This window comes from Chiloscyllium punctatum, chromosome 47 (assembly GCF_047496795.1).
Source record: "Chiloscyllium punctatum isolate Juve2018m chromosome 47, sChiPun1.3, whole genome shotgun sequence".
NCBI classification, from domain to species: domain Eukaryota; kingdom Metazoa; phylum Chordata; class Chondrichthyes; order Orectolobiformes; family Hemiscylliidae; genus Chiloscyllium; species Chiloscyllium punctatum.
Window position 1 is genome coordinate 26,927,301 of NC_092785.1, and position 24,261 is coordinate 26,951,561.

At 52.2% G+C, this 24,261-nt stretch overlaps 1 protein-coding gene across 3 annotated transcripts in view; it reads right to left on the reverse strand.

Moving 5' to 3' along the window:
• The window catches only part of LOC140468459 (high affinity immunoglobulin epsilon receptor subunit beta-like), a 28,835-nt gene extending 6,935 nt beyond the window's left edge, over window positions 1-21,900 (reverse strand). For 2 of the 3 annotated variants that reach the window (XM_072564550.1, XM_072564548.1), the window contains exons 1-5: window positions 21,682-21,786; window positions 17,723-17,851; window positions 14,152-14,265; window positions 8,488-8,544; window positions 5,971-6,084 (exon numbers count right to left, since the gene is read on the reverse strand). In XM_072564550.1, coding sequence (XP_072420651.1) covers window positions 5,971-6,084; window positions 8,488-8,544; window positions 14,152-14,265; window positions 17,723-17,842 — 405 coding nt within the window. In that variant the 5' untranslated portion in view covers window positions 17,843-17,851; window positions 21,682-21,786. Of the gene's footprint in view, window positions 1-5,970; window positions 6,085-8,487; window positions 8,545-14,151; window positions 14,266-17,722; window positions 17,852-21,681; window positions 21,787-21,880 lie in introns of those variants that run through there. The other variant, XM_072564549.1, reaches the window with a different exon arrangement.
• Between the last annotated feature and the right edge of the window lie 2,361 nt (window positions 21,901-24,261).

Below are 24,261 nucleotides of genomic sequence, written 5' to 3' on the forward strand. Positions count from 1 at the left end.
GGATGTTTGCCAGGGGAGCCTGTGGAAAGACACTCTCCCCAGGTGTGTGCCAGTGGTCACAGAGAGTGAGGCCTTGGTTAGCGAATGGTTTGGGTGGAAAACACGGCTCTGGCCTAACCGTGCAGGCAAAGGAACGCCAAAGAACCACGATCAGGGTGGTGGTGAGGGTGTCCCGGCCCACAGGGATGTGCACGTGCTTCAGACTAAGGGAGGAAGCAGAGGAGTGACAGCATGTGAGGAAGAGAGTCGGAGGGAAAAGCAGGAGGGAAGGTGAAAGAGAGAGTGAAGGAACGAGAGGGAGACCGGCGCAGAGAGTTTTTGCGAGGGAGACGGCCGGGGAGGGGCTGTGCAGGGTGGGAGGGAAGTGGAGAATGTGCTTGAGACCGTGTCAAAGGGAGGGAGACAAGGAGAGGATGAGGCTGGTGGGGGAGGGAGGGGCAGTGTGAGAGGGAGGCAGTGGGTGTGCAAACTCTGAGATTGAGTGACGCACATTCCCATCCTCCCTCTCATTCTCCTTGCAACCCCCTCCTTCTCTCCCAATCCAAAACCTATCCACTAGACCAGAAAAGGGGAAATGCCAAGGTAGGAAGGAAACCTGCTTCTGATAACAACTTTCAGACAAATTCCACCGAGGCCAGCTCACATTGTGCTCACCCAGATGCCAACACAGTATGATTTAAACCCAAAAGCTTGGCTAGGCCTCAGACCCCTCCCTTTCCCCTGTCTGTCTCTCTCTTTCCAGCTCTACTTGCTGACATCAAAGGCCAGGCAAGCAGCTTGCCACTCTGTAAAATGGACAATTTGATCAATTACTCATTGAAATGATCAACTTATTGATTGAGATTGCTTTTATTTTGGCAGCGGGGAGGTCAAACGTCTTGTTAAATCTTTAGGCAAATCTTACCTTTCTGAAACTTGCTCAACCACACTCCCCGAGTGTGTAAAAAATGGACATGTTTTCCCTCGCTCTGTGTGAAAAGGTTGGATGAGACTAATATAAAGCCTTATCATCGCTTTTTTTATATAAGATTCTTAGGGGCTTGACAGGATAAATGTGGACAGAAACACAGAAAGTGCTGGAGAATGTCAGCAGGTCTGGCGGCAACTGTAGAGAGAATTAACAGAAGGTCTCTGGACTCTCTTTAACTGTTTTTATGACTGTACAGACGCTGCCAGACCTGCTGAGTTTCTCCAGGCCTTTCTGCTTTTGTTTAAGATTTCCAGCGTCCCCAGTTCAGATGTGGAGAGGTTGTTTCCCCTTGTGGGAGGGTCTAGGACCAGAGGACATAATCTCAGAGTAAGGGGTTGCACATTTAAGACAGAGATGGGGTGGAATTTCAGTGAATCTGTGGAATTATTTACTGCAGAGGGCTGGATTGTGGAGTAAATTCAAGGTCTGAGAGAGACAGATTTTTAATCAGGAAGGGACTGAAGGGGAAAGGCAGGAAAATGGAGTTGAGAATTGTCAGATCAGCCATGATCTCACTGAATAGCAGAGCAAACTCAAGGGGCTGAATGGTATTCCTCTGCTTCTCTGTCTTAATGGTTGTGTTGTGGTATCGCTGTGATATGAAGAAATTTCCCCGTCTTATTCTGAAACAACGTCCCCTAGTTCCAGATTCTCATTCTGGATTCCCTACTCAACCATTCTGCTTAAGAAAGAAACCTTCAGACCAAGAATCAGTCTGTAGTGAACCTTCTCCAAACTGCTTCCCAGGCAAGCCAGCCCCTTTCTGTCTAATTTTCAGGTTAATTGGAAAAGGTTCTGTCCCCACATCTTAATAGGATGCCAGTGAGTAGGTGGGAAAACAGCAGTGCACAGAAACCACAGCATAGAGAGCTCAGCTAACTCACTCAGTAGATAAGTGTGAGATTGTTAATCCCGAGTGGTGCTGTCAAACTCCACACCAATGGGAAAGGATTTTTTTAGAATTCTATTCCAAATACAGTTTTGACAATTTTCTTTGCCCAGTTCATGACGAGGTTATAATTTGGAACAGAGACTGCATTGGCCCTTTTGAGCGGCCTTCCTCAATTATTTATTTTTAAATATCCCCTCACCCCCCCCTCCCCCCCTCCCCACACAAGTCTTATTTTTCTCAACAGTGTCATATTTATTGTTTCAAGCTGTTACCTTTAAGAGTTGTTGCTGAGTAAGTACTCCCTCCTGACAATGTTGAGACAATAATAGGGATAGCCACTTACAATCCTGGGGAGATCTTGTCTGTTATTTTACCCTACTCTGTCACCCTGCTCTACCACAGTCAAGGAACTGTGAACAAGTACCACCATCACCTCCATCCCGATCCCCAAATCTCGTTGTGCCTCCCCCCACCAACCCCTGACCCCTGTTCCTGTGACCCTTTCACAATCACCCCCTAGGCTTCTCCACAACCTTCCTGCCAGAACATGCCCCTTCATACTTCTCAGCGTTAAATCGCATTCCGCAGGCCTGCCCGTGTTCTCCTGAAGTCTCACGCTATTCCCCTCATAATTCATGAGACATTTGAGGTTGTGGCACCAGTACACTAAATCCAGGTCCTGAGCACAGATCAAGAGAAGTCAGGTCCCAGTACTGTTCCTCGGAAATCATATTGTGCCCTTTCCTATCTCTTGTTCATGGGATCAGAGCATCACTGGCAAGGCCAAGTATTTGTTTATTTTTCTCTTTGTTCTTTCATGCGAAGTGGGCATTGCCAGCAATCGCTGTCCATCCCTATTTACAGCTGAACTGAGTGCTTGCTCGGCCATTTCAGGGGGCGGTTAGGAAGCAACTACATTGCTGAGGAACTTGAGTCCCACGTGGGCCAGTTACGTTTTCCTTCCTTCAAGGACATTAAGTGAACCAAATGGGTTGTTACAATAACCAGTAATGGTTCTCATGGCTGCCATGACTGAGGCTAGGCTTTATCTTGACAGCAGGGAGAAAGTGAGGGCTGCAGATGCTGGAGATCAGAGCTGAAAATATGTGTTGCTGGAAAAGTGCAGCAGGTCAGGCAGCATCCAAGGAGCAGGAGAATCAACGTTTCAGGCATAAGCCCTTCTTCAGGAATAAGGAGGGTGTGCCAAGCAGGCTAAGATAAAAGGTAGGGAGGAGGGACTTGGGGGAGGGGCGTCGGGAATGCGATAGGTGGAAGGAGGTTAAGGTGAGGGTGATAGGCCGGAGAGGGGGTGGGGGCGGAGAGGTCAGGAAGAAGATTGCAGGTCAAGAAGGTGGTGCTGAGTCTGAGGGTTGGGACTGAGAAAAGGTGGGGGGAGGGGAAATGAGGAAGCTGGAGAAATCTGCATTCATCCCCTGTGGCTGGAGGGTTCCTAGGCGGAAGATGAGGCGCTCTTCCTCCAACCGTCGTGTTGCCATGGTCTGGCGATGGAGGAGGCCAAGGACCTGCATGTCCTTGGCAGAGGGGGAGGGGGAGTTAAAGTGTTGAGCCACGGGGTGGTTGGGTTGGTTGTTCCGGGTGTCCCAGAGGTGTTCTCTGAAATGCCTCGCAAGTGCCTGTCTCCCCAATATAGAGGAAACCACATTGGGTGCAGCGGATGCAGTAAATGATGTGTGTGGAGGTGCAGGTGAATTTGTGATGGATACGGAAGGATCCCTTGGGGCCTTGGAGGGAAGTAAGGGGGGAGGTGTGGGTGCAAGTTTTGCATTTCTTGCGGTTGCAGGGGAAGGTGCCGGGAGTGGAGGTTGGGTTGGTGGGGGGTGTGGACCTGACGAGGGAGTCGCGCAGGGAGTGGTCTTTCCGGAACGCTGATAGGGGAAGGGAGGGAAATACATCCTTGGCGGTGGGGTCTGTTTGGAGGTGGCAGAAATGACGATGGATGATACGATGTATCTGGAGGTTGGTGGGGTTGTAGGTGAGGAACAGTGGGGTTCTGTCCTGGTGGCGACTGGAGGGGCGGGGTTCAAGGGCGGAGGAGATGCGGTGGAGGGCATCGTCAACCACGTCTGAGAGGAAATTGCGGTCTTTGAAGAAGGAGGCTATCTGGGTTGTTCGGTATTGGAACTGGTCCTCCTGGGAGCAGATGCGGCGGAAGCGAAGGAATTGGGAATATGGGATGGTGGTTTTACAGGGGGCAGGGTGGGAGGAGGTGTAGTCTAGGTAGCTGTGGGAGTCGGTCGGTTTATTGTAAATGTCCATGTTGAGTCAGTCGTCTGAGATAGAAATGGAGAGATCTAGGAAGGGGAGGGAGGAGTCTGAGACAGTCCAGGTAAATTTGAGGTCGGGGTGGAAGATATTAGTAAAGTGGATGAACTGTTCAACCTCCTCATGGGAGCACGAGGTAGCGCCGATACAGTCATCGATGTAGCGGAGGAAAAGGTGGGGGGTGGTACCAGTGTAGCTGCGGAAGATGGAATGTTCCACATATCCTACAAAGAGGCAGGCATAGCTGGGGCCCATGGGGGTGCCCATGGCTACTCCTTTGGTTTGGAGGAAGTGGGAGGATTGGAAAGAGAAGTTGTTCAGAGTGAGGACCAGTTCAGTCAGTCGAAGGAGGGTGTCAGTGGAAGGGTACTGGTTGGTTTGGTGGGAAAGGAAGAAGCAGAGGGCTTTGAGTCCTTCGTGATGGGGGATGGAGGTGTACAGGGACTGGATGTCCATGGTGAAGATAAGGCGTTGGGGACCAGAGAAGCGAAAATCATGGAGGAGGTGGAGGGCGTGGGTGGTGTCCTGAACGTAGGTGGGGAATTCTTGGACTAAGGGGGACAGGACCGTGTTGAGGTATGCAGAAATGAGTTCGGTGGGGCAGGAGCAGGCTGAGACAATGGGTCGGCCGGGGCAGTCAGGTTTGTGGATTTTGGGCAGGAGGTAGAAGCGGGTGGTGTGGAGTTGTGGGACTATGAGGTTGGAGGCGGTGGATGGGAGATCCCCTGAGGTGATGAGGTTATGGATGGTCTGGGAGATGATGGTTTGGTGGTGGGAGGTGGGGTCATGGTCAAGGGGGCAGTAGGAGGAGGTGTCCGCGAGCTGGCGTTTAGCCTCAGTGGTGTAAAGATCGGTGCGCCAAACTTCTACCGCGCCTCCCTTGTCTGCCGGTTTGATAGTGAGGTTGGGGTTGGAGCGGAGGGCTGCACGTTCCGAGGGTGAGAGATTGGAGTGGGTGAGGCGGTTAATGTCGCGGCAGCAGTTGGCTATAAAGAGATCTTTATCTGGACAGCACACTGGCTCAGTACTTAGTGCTGCTGCCTCACAGAGCCAGGGACCCAGGGTCGATTCCACACTCGGCTGACTGTCTGGGTGGAGTTTGCATATTCTCTGGGTTTCCTCTGGGTGCTCCGGTTTTGTCCCAGAGACCAGAGATGTGCAGGTTAGGTGGACCAGCCACGGGAAATGCAGGGTTACAGGATACAGTGGTGAGTCTTTGGAGGGTCACGTGGACTCAATGGGCGGGAGGGGGGTTACAGAGATTGGGAGGGGGTGTAGGGTCTGGAGGGGGTTACAGAGATTGGGAGGGGGTGTAGGGGCTGGAGGGGGGGTTACAGAGATAGGGAGGGGGTGTAGGGGCTGGAGGGGGGTTACAGAGATAGGGAGGGGGTGTAGGGGCTGGAGGGTGTTACAGAGATAGGGAGGGGGTGTAGGGGGTGTCGGGGGTTACAGAGATAGGGAGGGGGTGTAGGGGCTGGAGGGGGTTACAGAGATAGGGAGGGGGTGTAGGGGCTGGAGGGGGTTACAGAGATAGGGAGGGGGTGTAGGGGCTGGAGGGGGTTACAGAGATAGGGAGGAGGGTGTAGGGGCGGGAGGGGGGTTTCAGAGAGAGGGAGGGGGTGTAGGGGCGGGAGGGGGGTTTCAGAGATAGGGAGGGGGTGTAGGGGCTGGAGGGGGGGGTTACAGAGATAGGGAGGGGGTGTAGGGGCTGGAGGAGGTAACAGAGATAGGGAGGTTTGTTAAGGATGGAGGAGGATGTTTGTCGGGGATGGAGCTTTCAGAGATAGGGTGTATTTTCGGAGCTGTGACCTTTGAGGTAACTTACTGTCTGGTAGACTGTTTCGTCAGTGGGTGAGAAAATGACTGATATCAGGTAAAGCACAATTCCCCCTCCGGAGACAAAACTATTCAGACAGTTCACCAGCAGGGTCACCCGAACCTGAGAGAATGGAACACAGAACACACTGCTCACAACAGAAAGACAGAACAACCAAAAAAGGTGGACAAGCAACCCTAATAATGGTCCACGCCGCCCAAATGTGTAGTTGCCATCAATTGCTGTTCATTCTAACATCTGCTGCATGTTCAGTGATCAATTTGGTTCCAGATTCAGCAGCAGCTGGACATTAAAATCCACATTTGGGTTTTCCTATCCCTCCACAGCCTTCGGAACCTCACCGGCCCCCTCAAACTTAATCATTTCTGGCACCTCCACCAGGCCCCATATCCAAATTCCTCACAAAGCAAACCTCACAGTCTTTAGAAGGCACTTGGATGAGAGTGTGAAACATAACACAGGGGGAGCAGACGGGCACCTTCTGATTGTATGTATCAGTGAGGTCTCCCGATCACTTCCTCAAATACCGACAACCATTCCCATGTCTGTAATCTACACCACTCCCGACACGCCTTGCTCTCTCCAAAACCTCCTCTAATCTCTGATTCTTAGTGGTCCAGAGCTCTCTCAGTAAGAACTCTCCAACATTAAAACACTCCCTCATTCCTGACCCTCCGACAGTGCGGCCCTCCCTCATTCCTGACCCTCCGACAGTGCGGCCCTCCCTCATTCCTGACCCTCCGACAGTGCGGCCCTCCCTCAGCACTGACCCTCTGACAGTGCGGCCCTCCCTCATTCCTGACCCTCCGACAGTGCGGCCCTCCCTCAGCACTGAACCTCCGACAGTGCGGCCCTCCCTCAGTACTGACCCTCCGACAGTGCGGCCCTCCCTCAGCACTGACCCTCCGACAGTGCGGCCCTCCCTCAGTACTGACCCTTCGACAGTGCGGCCCTCCCTCAGCACTGACCCTCCCACAGTGCGGCCCTCCCTCAGCACTGACCCTCCGACAGTGCGGCACTCCCTCAGCACTGATCCTCCGACAGTGCGGCCCTCCCTCAGTACTGACCCTTCGACAGTGCGGCCCTCCCTCAGTACTGACTCCCTGAAGTGCGGCCCTCCCTCAGCACTGACCCTCCGACAGTGCGGCCCTCCCTCAGCACTGACCCCCCGACAGTGCGGTTCTCCCTCAGTACTGACCCTCCGACAGTGCGGCCCTCCCTCAGCACTGACCCTCCGACAGTGCGGCCCTCCCTCAGCACTGACCCTCCGACAGTGCGGTCCTCCCTCAGCACTGACCCTCCGACAGTGCGGCCCTCCCTCAGTACTGACCCTCCGACAGTGCGGCCCTCCCTCAGCACTGACCCTCCGACAGTGCGGCCCTCCCTCAGTACTGACCCTTCGACAGTGCGGCCCTCCCTCAGCACTGACCCTCCCACAGTGCGGCCCTCCCTCAGCACTGACCCTCCGACAGTGCGGCACTCCCTCAGCACTGATCCTCCGACAGTGCGGCCCTCCCTCAGTACTGACCCTTCGACAGTGCGGCCCTCCCTCAGTACTGACTCCCTGAAGTGCGGCCCTCCCTCAGCACTGACCCTCCGACAGTGCGGCCCTCCCTCAGCACTGACCCCCCGACAGTGCGGTTCTCCCTCAGTACTGACCCTCCGACAGTGCGGCCCTCCCTCAGCACTGACCCTCCGACAGTGCGGCCCTCCCTCAGCACTGACCCTCCGACAGTGCGGTCCTCCCTCAGCACTGACCCTCCGACAGTGCGGCCCTCCCTCAGTACTGACCCTCCGACAGTACGGCCCTCCCTCAGCACTGACCCTCCGACAGTGCGGCCCTCCCTCAGCACTGACCCTCCGACAGTGCGGCCCTCCCTCAGCACTGACCCTCCGACAGTGCGGCCCTCCCTCAGCACTGACCCTCCCACAGTGCGGCCCTCCCTCAGCACTGACCCTCCGACAGTGCGGCTCTCCCTCAGCACTGACCCTCCGATAGTGCGGCCCCCCATCAGCACTGACCCTGTGACAGTGCGGCCCTCCCTCAGCACTGACCCTCCGACAGTGCGGCCCTCCCTCAGCACTGACCCTCCGACAGTGCGGCTCTCCCTCAGCACTGACCCTCCAACAATGCAGTATTCCCTCAATACTGACCCTCCAGTTTGATCCTGGTTTGATATTGTCCAGTTTCAGCAAAGCATCCTCTCAACAAACACCCTGTCAATCTCTTAAAATGTCTCGATATTGCTGACTGAATACCTCTCATTCTTCCCAACTTCAAGGAATATACACCTTGTCTACTCGGTCTCCCCTCTGAGGAGATCTCACTTATCCAAGATTCAATCTAGTGAACCTTCACCATTCTCTCATAACACTGTGTGTGTCTCCTACCAGTGGGTGGGTGGGACCTACTGTCTCGAATGTCAATGGACTGACGTTAAAACAAATATCCGTCAACTCCAACTTGAACCTGAATGCCTCGGCTGTCAGCTTCCAAATGCTTACAAAGTTTCGACTTGACATGTTGTGAAGGAGCACGTTCATTATTCCGGTCAGAAAGCACTGTTAAATCATCAAAAGGAGAAATATTCATTAGGGGTGAAAGCCACATCAAAACGCCATCAAGTTATGTCTGAAATGAAAGCACAGAAGAAACTTAGTCATCTGCAATGTGTCCTGGTCCCTCAGGAATGTAGTTGGTGGGGTCATTACACTGCATAGGGCAGGGCGCTGCTTGGTCTTGGAGGGGAGGGGGGGGCACAGAGGGAAGCAGCTGGGCAGTCCAGAGCCCCCAACGGAGCTGCACGTCAAACTGAACTTTCTGAGGCTGAAGACCAGGCTGACGCCACAACTGACTGAATTTCCCTGCTCTGCAAAAGATGGCAGGAAAGGCGAATAATCAGGCACATTCACACTGTGTTACTGAACAAAGAGACCTTGGAGTGCAGGTTCATAGCTCCTTGAAAGTGGAGTCACAGGTCGATAGGATAGTGAAGGCAGCGTTTGGTATGTTTTCCTTTATTGGTCAGAGTATTGAGTACAGGAGTTGGGAGGTCATGTTGCGGCTGTACAGGACATTGTTAGGCCACTGTTGGAATATTGTGTGCAATTCTGGTCTCCTTCCTATCGGAAAGATGTTGTGAAACTTGAAAGGGTTCAGAAAAGATTTACAAGGATGTTGCCAGGGTTGGAGGGTTTGAGCTACAGGGAGAGGCTGAACAGGCTGGGGCTGTTTTCCCTGGAGCATCGGCGGCTGAGGGGTGACCTTATAGAGGTTTATAAAATCATGAGGGGCATGGATAGGATAAATAGACAAAGTCTTTTCCCTGGGGTCGGGGGAGTCCAGAACTAGAGGGGCATAGGTTTAGGGTGAGAGGGGAAAGATATAAAAAGGACCTAAGGGGCAACTTTTTCACCCAGAGGGTGGTACGTGTATGGAATGAGCTGCCAGAGGATGTGGTGGAGGCTGGTACAATGACAGCATTTAAGAGGCATTTGGATGGGGATATGGATAGGAAGGGTTTGGAGGGATATGGGTCGGGTGTTGGCAAGTGGGACTAGATTGGGTTGGGATATCTGGGTCAGCATGGACGGGGTTGGACCGAAGGGTCTGTTTCCCTGCTGGACATCTCTATGACTCTAATAATAAAAAACATTCCGCCACTTCAGGAGTGAAGTTCTGGCTGGCAGGCACATGTCACTCAGAGCCCCATCATGTACTGACCTGATTAACTCTGTTCAGACTGATTCCTGACCTATGAAGGCCTGATTAGTTTGTACTGTACTCACTGCAGTTTTGAGGTGGCGAGGGGTAGTTTCATATAAATCTATAACATTCTCAAGGACTATACAGGATAAACACAGGAAGGATGTATGCGATGACTGGGGGGGGCCGGGGGGGGGGGGGGAGAGTCCAGAACCAGGGGTCTCAGAGTAAAGATTGCAGGGTGGGTGATTCCAGACTGAAGTGAAGAGAATGTCTTCACCCAGAGAGAGGGGAGCAGTTGAAGCCGAATATTTTCAAGAAAGAGTTTGATATAGTTCTTAAGGCTAAAGGGATCAAAGGGTATGGGGAGAATAACGGGATCAGGAGACGGAGTTGGATAACCAGCCATGATGATATTGCATGGGAGAGCTGGCTCGAAGGGCCGAATGGCCTATTGCGACCACTATTTTCGATGTTTCTACGTTTCCTGGTGCCCAGGAAACATGGCAACCTTGTCAAATGCTACAAATGGGTGGTGAGCCTGCTGGGCTGGGGTGTGGAATTGTCCCAATCACGAGTGACTGGAGTCCTGATGAAGGGGTGGTCACTGGAAGGCACAGCCCTGCCTTAGCCATTGATCAAACTCCGGACTCCCCCCAACTTCCCAATTTCACAGTCCCTCACTCCTTTCCCAATTTCACAGTCTCTCATCCCTTTCCCAATTCCATGATCCCTCACCCCTTTCCCAATTCCATGATCCCTCACCCCTATCCCAATTCCACAGTCTCTCACCCCTTTCCCAATTCCATGGTCCCTCACTCCTTTCCCAATTTCACAGTCTCTCATCCCTTTCCCAATTCCATGATCCCTCACCCCTTTCCCAATTCCATGATCCCTCACCCCTTTCCCAATTCCATGATCCCTCACCCCTATCCCAATTCCACAGTCTCTCACCCCTTTCCCAATTCCATGGTCCCTCACCCCTTTCCCAATTCCACAGTCTCTCACCCCTTTCCCAATTCCATGGTCCCTCACCCCTTTCCAAATTCCACAGTCCCTCACCCCTTCCCCAATTCTATGGATGCTCTCCCCTTTCCCAATTCCATGATCCCTCACCCCTTTCCCAATTCCATGATCCCTCACCCCTATCCCAATTCCACAGTCTCTCACCCCTTTCCCAATTCCATGGTCCCTCACCCCTTTCCCAATTCCACAGTCTCTCACCCCTTTCCCAATTCCATGGTCCCTCACCCCTTTCCAAATTCCACAGTCCCTCACCCCTTCCCCAATTCTATGGATGCTCTCCCCTTTCCCAATTCCATGATCCCTCACCCCTTTCCCAATTTCACGGTCTCTCACCCCTTTCCCAATTCCACGTCCCTCACCCCTTTCACAATTCCACAGTCTCTCACCCCTTTCCCAGTGCCACGCTGCCTCACCCCTTTCCCAATTCCACGGTCTCTCACCCCTTTCCCAATTCCACGGTCTCTCACTCCTTTCCAAATTCCACGCTCCCTCACCCCTTTCCCAATTCCACGCTCCCTCACCCCTTTCCCAATTCCACGCTCTCTCACCCTTTCCCAGTGCCACGCTGCCTCACCCCTTTCCCAATTCCACGGTCTCTCACCCCTTTCCCAGTGCCACGCTGCCTCACCCCTTTCCCAGTGCCACGCTGCCTCACCCCTTTCCCAATTCCACGGTCTCTCACTCCTTTCCAAATTCCACGCTCCCTCACCCCTTTCCCAATTCCACGGTCTCTCACTCCTTTCCCAATTCCACGCTCCCTCACCCCTTTCCCAATTCCACGTCCCTCACCCCTTTCACAATTCCACAGTCTCTCACCCCTTTCCCAGTGCCACGCTGCCTCACCCCTTTCCCAATTCCACGGTCTCTCACCCCTTTCCCAATTCCACGGTCTCTCACTCCTTTCCAAATTCCACGCTCCCTCATCTCTTTCCCAATTCCACGGTCTCTCACCCCTTTCCCAATTCCACGGTCTCTCACCCCTTTCCCAATTCCACGCTCCTTCATCCCTTTCCCAATGCCGTGGACCTTCACTGCTGCACAGCAGGGAGCATTCTGGGACTGCACAATGGCACAGCAGCTGCCAATTTCTGAGAGGCTGGTACCATTCGACTTGGGGCGGACTGGCGTTGGAATTGGGTGCAGAGGGTGGGAGAGGGTTTTGCTGGTGGAGTGCAACACACGACTTGCATGTCCCCGGGACCGGATTGGCCGGGAGCCCTGCTAGGTAACCATGTCTGTGTTTGATTGGCACTTGATGTGACGGGTTCAGCTGGTGGTGGCACAGGCGGAATGGGTAAGGTCGGGGAAATGCGTCTCGCTTTCAAGACACCCTTCACAACCCAGTTCCGGTCTCCCTGCTACAGGAAAGATGTTGTTAAACTTGAAAGGGTTCGTAAAACATTGACAAGGATGTTGCCAGGGTTGGAGGGTTTGAGCTACAGAGAGAGGCTGAATAGTCTGGGGATATCTTCCCTGGAAGGTCGGAGGCTGAGGAGTGACATTATAGAGATTTATAAAATCATGAGGGGCATGGATAGAATAAATAGACAAGGTCTTTTCTCTGGGGTCGGGGAGTGCAGAACTAGAGGGCATGGGTTTAGGGTGAGAGATTTAAAAGCGGTAATCTTTTCACCCAGAGGGTGGTACGTGTACGGAATGAGCTGCCAGAGGATGTGGTGGAGGCTGGTACAATGACAACATTTAAGAGGCATTTGGATGGGGATATGGATAGGAAGGGTTTGGAGGGATATGGGCCAAATGCTGCACCATGTCAGTTGAGGATATCTGGTCAGTGTGCACGAGTTAGACCAGAGGATATGTTTTTGTGCTTTATGACACTGTGACCTGGACAAAGTAAAGGGAAAACCCGAGCTCAGGACTTTAAAAATGGTTTGAAAGGAAAACTACTCACAGATTCACTGACTGCTGATCCCTGCGGCACACCTTTGGTCAGTTGCAATAACCAGGACTGACCTAATCTGTCCATATTAACTTATGTAATAGTAACTACAATTAACATAAAAACCAGATAATTCCAATGTTAAGCTGCAAATTTACAACCCACTGTTATTCCTATTAATTTTCTTGGAAGAACATATCATCTGTCCGTTGAAAGTGAGCAGCATTGGGGAAGACATGGCACTGTCGGGAAGGGTAAATCAAGGCTTGCAGTTGGGTAGACAGAGTTCAAAATAAGACCCTTTGCAAATATGGGCCTGAACAGCACAAATAAAGCTGCTCCGCACAACCGAGGCCCAAAACATTCGGCTCAGCCTCAGGAGGATACACCAGCAGCAGCAACAATAGGCTGAGGGAGACAGGGAGGTTTACAGAAGAAGCATACAGGAAAAGGAAAGGCAGACACAACAGAGACAGAGAAACAAACACAAACGTGTGCTGGCCAGGGTTCGGGAATAAAGTCCAAGGTTTCAGGGACAATGCAAGTGAAGACTTGTCGGGACTGGACAAGGGTACAGTGAGGGGCTGGAGGGGGTTACAGAGATAGGGAGGGGGTGTAGGGGTGGGAGGGGGTTACAGAGATAGGGAGGGGGTGTAGGGGCTGGAGGGGGTTACAGAGATAGGGAGGGGGTGTAGGGGCTGGAGGGGGGGTTACAGAGATAGGGAGGGGATGTAGGGGCGGGAGGGGGTTACAGAGATAGGGAGGGGATGTAGGGGCTGGAGGGGGTTACAGAGATAGGGAGGGGGTGTAGGGGCTGGAGGGGGTTACAGAGATAGGGAGGGGGTTACAGAGATAGGGAGGGGGTGTAGGGGCTGGAGGGGGTTACAGAGATAGGGAGGGGGTGTAGGGGCTGGAGGGGGTTACAGAGATAGGGAGGGGGTGTAGGGGCTGGAGGGGGTTACAGAGATAGGGAGGGGGTGTAGGGGCTGGAGGGGGGGTTACAGAGATAGGGAGGGGATGTAGGGGCGGGAGGGGGTTACAGAGATAGGGAGGGGATGTAGGGGCGGGAGGGGGTTACAGAGATAGGGTGGGGGTGTAAGTTGCTGGAGGTGGATGTTACAAAGTTTAGAAGGAGAGGTGGTTCCAGGTATTGGAGGGAACTGAGCATGACGATGAGAATTATACTCATGACGTGTTTGGTGTACAGTGAAGGACCCAGGCACCAATAGGTTTGCCCAAGGAGAGTCCTGGTAAATCCAAGGTGTGAAACCCCAAAATGGTGAGCTTTTAGAATGTCAGGAGTCTGAATGTGGGAAATGGGGCATTTGAAGCAAGTTTGTCATGGACAGGCAAATCGGTCCCTTGGTTGAAGACAGGTCTGAAGCTCATCCAGTATGGGGAATGGGCAGCCTCAGGGTGGCTGACCGAGGGATTACATGGAGACCAAGTCTCCGTTCAGAGTAAAGAGCCTGAGGCGGGGAACAGAAAGTTGCCAAACCGTAAAGGTACAGCAAATCCAAATTCTTGCAAGACAGACCATTGCTCCACTCCACCACATTGTTCCAAAAGATCCTGCCACCGAGAATATCGAGGGGTAAATCAACGGGATGCCAAATGTCAACTGGACCATTCCACTCACGATCTGTGTCGCCTGTAAGTTGGGCAGAAGAGCAGAGGTGGTGATAGCAACAACAACAACAACTTGCCTTCCGAAAATAAACCTTTAAGCCGGACAAAATTTGATTGTCAAACACGTCATTTTACACCCGAGCCACATGCCAAGGTTCCTGATGGAGGGCTTTTGTCTGAAACCTCGATTCTCCTGCTCCTCGGATGCTGCCTGACCTGCTGTGCTTTTCCAGCAACCACACTCTCGACTCTGATCTCCAGCATCTGCGGTTCCTCACTCTCACCACAGAACAAGTTATTAGGGGCAGAGAACTAAAGACTTGGTCAAACAGCGAGGGTTTTAAGGAGTGTCTTACAGGAAGCGAGAGGTGGGGAAGTTTAGGGAGTGAATTCCAGAGCTGAAGGCATGGCCACCAATGGTGGAGAAATTCAATGCACAGGAATACTGAGAGGCCAGAATGAGAGAAGCCAAGACATAGACATAGAGCATGCAGCACCGAAACAGACGCTTCACTCCCAACGCACCTACACCAACCAAGTTTACCAAACTAAAACTAGTCCCAATCGCCTGCGTTTGCAAACAGAGTCGAGAGTGGAGTGCTGGAAAAGCACAGCAGGTCAGGCAGCATCCAAGGAGCAGGAAAACCAACATTTCGGCCATAAGCCCTTCATCTGGAATGGCTCCTGATGAAGGGCTTGTGCCTGAAACCTCGATTCTCCTGCTCCTCGGATGCTGCCGGACCTGCTGTGCTTTTCCGGCACCCCACTCTCGACTCTGATCTCCAGCATCTGCAGTTCCTCACTCTCACCTTTGCAAAGAGAGTGCAGAATTTTACACCTTTGTCAGAGGTGAAAGTCAGTGGGTTGGAGATGGGAGAAAGTGAGGCATTGAAGAAGTAAGCTTACGTCAGCTTGAAAACAAACCTGACTTTCTGAACTGCATTTTACACACAGTACAGTAATATCTCAGAATGTAGCAAGAGACTGCACAGCCACTGAAATACTGATACACCTGCAGTCATACGGAATCTATAGCAGAGAACGAGGCTGTTCAGCCCATCTGCTCCATCCCTGTGTTTCCATCACATAATCTTCATCTCAATTCCCTCTGAAACAGACTTCTGTCCCTTTCAGTTTCTCAGTTACCCAGCTGCAGCCTTAAACACATTCACAATTCCCACAACTACACTCGATGATGGACTCTATATTCTCCAAATCTCTGGGGAAGAAGCTTTTCCAGAATTCTGGAATGCGTTTATGACCATCTTTCAGACATCCAAAGCTTAGTCACTGTTTGAATGTGAGCACAACAGGAGCTAATTTGAACATAACCAACTCCAGCTCTCAGCCATGTGATAACAACCAGGGGATTTTATTTTGATTCAGTTGGTTGAGGACTGAATATTGCCCCAGAAATGGGATACCACCCTCCAGTCCTGCTGAAGTGTAAGCAGTCGGTTGTTTGCAACTGTTGAATAGAATTAGGTTTTAACATCTCATTCAGAAAGTACCATCTCCAACAAGCTCATCCGACAGTGCGGCCCTCCCTCAGTACTGACCCTCCGACAGTGCGGCCCTCCCTCAGCACTGACCCTCCGACAGTGCGGCACTCCCTCAGCACTGACCCTCCGACAGTGCGGCCCTCCCTCAGCACTGACCCTCCGACAGTGCGGCCCTCCCTCAGCACTGACCCTCCGACAGTGCGGCCCTCCCTCAGCACTGACCCTCCGACAGTGCGGCACTCCCTCAGCACTGACCCTCCGACAGTGCGGCCCTCCCTCAGCACTGACCCTCCGACAGTGCGGCACTCCCTCAGCACTGACCCTCCGACAGTGCGGCCCTCCCTCAGCACTGACCCTCCGACAGTGCGGCACTCCCTCAGCACTGACCCTCCGACAGTGCGGCCCTCCCTCAGCACTGACCCTCCGACAGTGCGGCACTCCCTCAGCACTGACCCTCCGACAGTGCGGCCCTCCCTCAGCCCTGACCCTCCGACAGTGCGGCCCTCCCTCAGCACTGACCCTCCGACAGTGCGGCCCTCCCTCAGCGCGGCCCTCCCTCAGCACTGACCCTCCGACAGTGCGGCCCTCCCTCGGCACTGACCCTCCGACTGTGCGGCACTCCATCGGCACTGACCCTCCGACAGTGCAGAATCCCTCAGCACTGACCCTCCGACAGTGCAGAATCCCTCAGCACTGACCCTCCGACAGTGCGGCCCTCCCTCAGCACTGACCCTCCGACAGTGCAGAATCCCTCAGCACTGACCCTCCGACAGTGCAGAATCCCTCAGTACTGACACTGAAATAGTTTGTGCAGATTTTGTATTCCACATGGTCATGGTATTCCAAATTCAAGATCCTCTGGCTTAAAGGGTTAAGTACAGGCTTGATGAATGTTCCCGTTGGAAATCATCGTCAAGGGGAGTACTGCACTTATCTGAACTGCAGTATTTATGATTATTACTGCTGACAGATAGATGCATTCCCAAGACAGGAGTAGACAGGATTCAACTGTCAAGCTTCATTCCAAGCAGATTGTACAACATCATGGAAAAGCTGGAACCTTCCGATCCCAGAATGCAATCGTTCAGTCCAGTGAATCTGCTGTCCAAAGATGCAATTCACTCAGTGTCAGTGGCCCTGTCTTTTCCAAACAGAACAACTCATGTTTGCGTTCCAGATCGTCATCCTTTTGAAAGCCTCAACAGAGCCTCTCTCCATTAGGGTGTCTTATAATTCATCCCTGAATCGAACATCTTGAAGGGGCTGAATGGACCTAATCCTGAAGGACAGGCTGGAGAAGGAGCTGAGCGACCTCCTTCTGTTCCTGTGGGACAGGCTGGGGAAGGGGCTCAATGGCCCTCCTCCTGTTCCTCTGGGACAGTCTGGGAAGGGGCTGAATGGCCCTCCTCCTGTTCCTGTGGGACAGTCTGGGGAAGGGGCTGAATGGCCCCCCTCCTGTTCCTGTGGGACAGGCTGGGGAAGGGGCTCAATGGCCCTCCTCCTGTTCCTGTGGGACAGTCTGGGGAAGGGGCTGAGTGGCCCTCATCCTGTTCCTGTGGGACAGTCTGGGGAAGGGGCTCAATGGCCTCTTCCTGTTCCTGTGGGACAGGCTGGAGAAGGGGCTGAATGGCCTCTTCCTGTTCTGGGAGGACAGGTGGGAGAACCGGCCGAATGGGTTGCTTCCTATTCTTACACCACATGCCACCCAGTATATACAGTTGTATCGACAGTTACTCAGCGTAACATCGCACGGCACTTTGAAGACACAAGAAGTTGCCGATGATTTCCATGCAGTCAGCATTAAACATCCTGTCGGTGAGCAATGAGGGTGATTGGAGGGCCAGTGAAGTCTGAGGGACATCCACTATCTCTTGCTCCCCTTCCTTTTTCATACAACAAAAACATATTCTTTGTGGTATTAAACCAGCACAGACCCTGAAAAGGGGACAGACACTTCTTAAGATGCACATTTCTTACACCAAGGGCTTGCAATTCGTTAACTATGAAGGTCTCAAACGGATTCTCGGCCAAATAGATCAGAGTCTTCGACGGCTGGGATCGTACGCTAACCGACTTTTTGGATGGTAACTGCTCCATCTGCTGTTACTGCGAAAAAAACAGAAAAATAAAAATTATGGATTTTTCTAAGGTATGCTTTCAGCCTATCAGCAACCAGTCTTCCCACCAACGCTTATCACATCTCCTTCTTCCTCCTTATTGGTGGAGCGATTGAATTCCAGAGCCGTAATGTCATGATGCAACTGTACAAAATGCTAGTGTGGCCACACTTGGAATATTGTGTGCAGTTCTGGTCACCCCATTACAGGTAGGATGTGGAAGGATTGGAAAAGGTGCAGAGGAGATTTACCAGGATGTTGCCTGGTCTGGAGGGAAGGTCCTATGAGGAAAGGCTGAGGGACTTAGCCTTTTCCCCAATGAGAACAGACCCAAGAGTGGATTTAAAAGAGACATACAAGATGATCAAAGGATTAGATAGAGTGGACAGTGAGAGTTTTTTTCCTTCGATGATGACGTCAGTGTGTACGAGGGGACATAGCTGCAAGTTGAGGAGTGATAGGTTTAAGACAGATGTCAGAGGCAGGTTCTTTACTCTGACAGGCACTTTGCCACTCTCTATGTAGTTAACTCAGCCACGTTAGGGAGATTTAAACAATCCTTGGATAAACACATGAATGATAATGGGACCGTGCAGGGTGATGGACTTAGATTATTTCGGGGCAACATTGAGGGCTGAAGAGCCTGTTCTGTGCTATGTTGCTCTATGTCCCTAGGACTTGTTTTCCTACTCCTCTCATCCTTCTCTGCTTCCTTCTTTCCCTGCTTAATTTCTCCTCCTGATCCTTCCATCCTCAGTGATGTCTTCTCTCCAATTTTCTTTATCTTCTTTTTTCTGTCCATCCTTCTTCCAATCTTCTTGCTTTAGCTTTGTATTCCCAAATCTTTTTTTTCCACAAGCGATCCTTGCATTCCTTTACTCAGGAACCTGTAAACCTGCTGACCTACGCAGAAGATGTTGACTCTGGTAGTCCTGAGGACCACTGTCAAAATGGCTGCTAAGGTGTCTGATTGACCAACAAGGGCCTTTGATGGTTATCTGCAACCAGAAGTTTTGCCAGTTGGCTTGGGAGTTGATGACAGTGAAGGAAAAAGCTATCATGTTTTGGCCTGTTAGACCTCTTTGATAGAAATAAATGAACTCCAACCAAAGTAGGAGAGATTGGGGCAAACAAAATGGCTTCCAATAATACAGGCTGATCAAATGCAGTCCTCACCATGGTCTGTGATTTGAACCTGGTTGGGGGCAGTGAAAGGTGAGGTGCCAAAATTGGACCTGTTGTCCTCTGAAGGGAAGGGGGTTGGGGGTAAATACATTCATACTTGACAACTTTGCAATGGGTGAGGGGTAGACTGGAGGTAGTCGGGTTGATTGGTTAATGCCCATGACCTCAAGACAGTGGCAGTTTGGGGTCAAGGGTTGGGGTAGTGAGGGAGCGGTTTGTCACACTTTGACCTCGTTGGCCTCTTGGGTGGGGATCATTATGACTCCCTTCCACTGTGGCTAAGTGTGAGAGTGACAGAGATGTACAGCATGGAAACAGACCCTTCGGTCCAACCCGTCCATGCTGACCAGATATCCCAACCCAATCTAGTCCCACCTACCAGCACCCAGTCCATATCCCTCCAAACCCTTCCTATTCATGTACCCATCCAGATGCCTTTTCAATGTTGTAATTGTACCAGCTTCCACCACTTCCTCTGACAGCTCATTCCAAACATGTACCACCCTCTGTGTGAAAAAGTTACCCCTTAGGTCTCTTTTATATCTTTACCCTCTCACCCTAAACCTATGCCCCTCTAGTTCTGGACTCCCCCACCCCAGGGAAAAGACTTTGTCTATTTACCCTATCCATGCCCCTCATGGAGGTTTATAAAATCATAAGGTCACCCCTCAGCCTCCGACGCTCCAGGGGAAACAGCCCCAGCCTGTTAAGCCTCTCCCTGTAGCTCGGATCCTCCAACCCTGGCAACATCCTTTCTGTAAATCTTTTCTGAACCCTTTCAAGTTTCACAACATCTTTCCGATAGGAAGGAGACCAGAATTGCACACAATATTCCAACAGTGGCCTAACCAATGTCCTGTACGTCCACAACATGACCTTCCAACTCCTGTACTCCATACTCTGGCCAATAAAGGAAAGCATACCAAATGCTGCCTTCACTATCCTATCTACCTGCGACTCCACTTTCAAGGAGCTATGAACCTGCACTCCAAGGTCTCTTTGTTCAGCAACACTCCCTAGGACCTTACCCTCTCTTAGCAGGACTTATACACTTAATGGTGAGTTGAGTTGGGTTGGGTTGGGTTGGGTTGGGTTGGGTTGGGTTGGGTTGGGTTGGGTTGGGTTGGGGGGTGGGGAGTGGGTGCGGATCTAGGAGAGAGTGTCCGCTGTGACATTGCGTTGACGTAAGCTACCTTCAGCATCACCCTCGACCTCTCAGCGGGTACCAGAGAGGGAAAGAGGGGTGCAGGGGGATTTTGATCACAGGGTGGGACGGGGTGGTGGCTGAAACCCCCTAATGGGGGGGTGACGTGTGACTCGTTTCCACCCCTGGACTCGCTTCCACCCATCCCCAACCCACCCATCCCCAACCCACACGTCCCCAACCCACCCATCCCCAACCCACCCATCCAACCCACCCATCCCCAACCCACACGTCCCCAACCCACCCATCCCCAACCCACCCATCCAATCCACCCATCCCCAACCACCCGTCCAACCCACCCATCCCCAACCCACCCATCCAATCCACCCGTCCCCAACCCACCCGTCCCCAACCACCCATCCAATCCACCCGTCCCCAACCCACCCGTCCCCAACCACCCATCCAACCCACCCGTCCCCAACCCACCCATCTCCAACCCACCCATCCAATCCACCCATCCCCAACCACCCGTCCAACCCACCCGTCCCCAACCCACCCGTCCCCAACCCACCCGTCCCCAACCCACCCATCCCCAACCACCCGTCCAACCCACCCATCCAATCCACCCGTCCCCAACCCACCCGTCCCCAACCCACCCATCTCCAACCCACCCGTCCCCAACCCACCCATCCCCAACCACCCATCCAACCCACCCATCCAATCCACCCGTCCCCAACCCACCCGTCCCCAACCACCCATCCCAAACCCACCCGTCCAACCCACCCGTCCCCAACCACCCGTCCAACCCACCCGTCCCCAACCCACCCATCCCCAACCACCCGTCCAACCCACCCATCCAATCCACCCGTCCCCAACCCACCCGTCCCCAACCACCCATCCCAAACCCACCCGTCCAACCCACCCGTCCCCAACCACCCGTCCAACCCACCCGTCCCCAACCCACCCATCCCCAACCACCCATCCCCAACCCACCCGTCTCCAACCCACCCGTCCCCAACCCACCCATCCCCAACCCATCCATCCAACCCACCTGTCTCCAACCCACCCGTCCCCAACCCACCCGTCTCCAACCCACCCGTCCCCAACCCACCCGTCCCCAACCCACCCGTCTCCAACCCACCCGTCCCCAACCCACCCGTCCCCAACCCACCCATCCAACCCACCCATCCAACCCGTCCCCAACCCACCCATCCCCAACCCACCCATCTCCAACCCTCCCATCCAACCCGTCCCCAACCCACCCATCCCCAACCCACCCATCTCCAACCCTCCCATCCAACCCACCCATCCCCAACCCACCCATCTCCAACCCACCCATCCCCAACCCACCTATCCAACCCACCCGTCCATGCGGTCAATTGACATCTACGAAGGGGCAGGGGTCAGAGGTCCACCTGCCTTCCCTTTACCTGCCCACTATCTCCCCATCCACAAACCCCGCCCCTCCCACCCACGTGTCCAAACCTCACCCTGGGACAATGGGTGGGGCCGCAGCGACGGTTGGAGCGCGCTCGAGAGAGAGGAATTCGAATTTCAAAAACGGCGGGCCTCGCCTCCGCAGCCGCCAGTCGACGCTGCGCGTGCGCACAAGCGGGGTTTTTGGAGGGGTCGAGGGGGACGGTGGCTGGGGGCGGGGGGAGGTGCTGCCGGCGCGGTCGTGCACCACACCTTCATCAAAATGGCGCGGGCTTGGAGCGCTGTGACCTTATCAAAATGGCGTCTTACGTTGGGGAATGCCTGGACCTTATCAAAATGGCGCGAGGTCGTTGAGGGGGGAGAAATGCCCGGACCTTATCAAAATGGCGCGAAGAGAGGATGGCATTGAGGAGTTGCTTTTGGTCAATAAGAAGTTTCTTGGATAGACCTCTCCAGCAGCTTGAATTCCTCTAATACACTCCTTCAGCCTCACAGTACACCCTAACCTTTTGCAATACCTTAATACAAACAATTTGCACTAATACATGCCTTTCTACCAGACATGTGATAGATCCACTGTCATTAAGCATCTACAGTATTCAGAATGCAACCATCAATGCCATCCTGTTGTCTTAAAACATATATATTCGTATCCCATGCCTCTGCCTCTCAGCTTCTTTGGCCTTAGCACTAAACAGATCTCTGACCTTTAACCCAAAGAAGGTTCATGACCTGCCTAGTATTAAGTGTTGGAGACAAAACAGAAATTGCTGGAAAATCTCAGCAAATCTGGCAGCATTTGTGGAGAGAAATCAGAGTTAACGTTTTGTTTGAGTGACCCTTCCTCAGAATTGATGGTAGCCAGGAATAAGTCTGTTTATATGCAGAAGATAGGGTGGGGGTGAGGCAGTAAGGAGTAAACGATAGGTGGGGATAGAGCCCAAAGAGACAGAAGAAGAGTTAGACAGACAAAGGAGTGAGTAACAATCTAGGAGAAAGTGAGGACTGAAGATGCTGGAGATCAGAGTCAAAAAGTATGCTGCTGGAAAAGCACAGCAGGTCAGACAACATCTGAGGAGCAGGAGGGTTGACGTTTCTGATGTCATTGCTGATGAAGGGCTTATGCTCGAAATGTTGGCTCTCCTGCTCCTTGGATAACAATCTGTCCAGGAGGGTGAATAGGTGTTAAGGGAGGCTGTCAGTGGCTAACAAAAGGTAGTGTGTAATAGCAGATTATGTGATAACAAGGCCTGGTATGTGTTATAGGGGTAAGGTTGCAGGAGAGCTCAAGCTGTAAAGTTATTGAACTCAATATTGAGTCCGGAGGGTTGCAGGGTCCCCAACTGAAAGATGAGGTGGTGTTCTTCCAGTTTGTGCTGAGCTTTGCTGGAGAACTGCAGCAAGCTTAAGAGATATTTTGACTAGGAACAGGGTGGTGTGTTGAGGTGGCAGGCAACTAGAAGTTCAGGGTCTTTTTTGTGGTAGAACACAAGTGTTCTGTGAAGCGGTCATCCAGTCTATGCTTTCTTTGCGCATTGTAGAGGAGACTACATTGTGAGCAGCAAATGTAGTAGACTAGATTGTGAGATGGCAGGAGGTTTTTTTTTAGATATCTAAAGATGACAGGAGTGAGTGGACATTGGGCCACAGGAAAATGAGGCTGGAGTAGTAATGGGGATTAAATAAATGGCAGAGGAACTGAATAGGTACCTTATATCAGTTTTCACAGTGAAAGACAGCAGCAGCAGCAGCATACCGGAACTTCCAAGGGACTCAGGGGCAGAGATGAGTGCTGTGGATATATCATGCAGACTGGTGAACCACACCCCAAGGTTCTGAAGGAAATAGCTGAAGAGATTGTAGAAGCATTGGTGGTGATCTTTTTGGAATCACTGGAATCCAGTAGGATAATGGATCATGTAACACCCCTGTTTAAGAAGGGAGGGAGGAAGTAAGAAGATAGGCATCTATAGGCCTGTTAGCCTGACCTCAGTTGTTGGTAAGATTTGAGAATCCATTATTAAGGATGAGATTGTGGAGTATTTGGAAGCACATGTTAAAATATGGCTGAGTCAGCACGGCTTCGTCAAGGGTAAGTCATGCCTGATAAATCTGTTAGGATTCCTAGAAGAAGTAACGAACAAGTTAGACAAAGGAGAGCCAATGAACATGGTTTATTTCAATATCCTTCACAAGATATAGAGAAGTCCCAGAGAATATGTCTGAATTTACAGGGTGTTCTGTGACTGCATCTGTATTTACAGAATCTAGTGAGTACATCAGTTAAGACGATTACATTGGAGTAAACAGTGACAGGCCAAACTTTTGAGCCTGGATTTCATCCATTCCGCCCACTTTCCTTCTTTTCTCAGTGTTCTTTTAGTTTTTGTGTTTCTCATGTAGCTTTTGGAGGCCATGGAGAGAACATGATAACTGCTGGGGCCACCGCAAATCTGGATAGTAATGAAGTGGTTAAGCATGGCGGTGGTCAGAGACAATGGCAAGGGATGGCTAAGAACACAAGTGCTGAACTTCTTAGTTATAGAAATACAAAAATAAAGATTTTGTACATAAGATGACGTCATAGTACACTTCTCATTATACTTAACAAAATCTAACTCTAATGTGTAGAC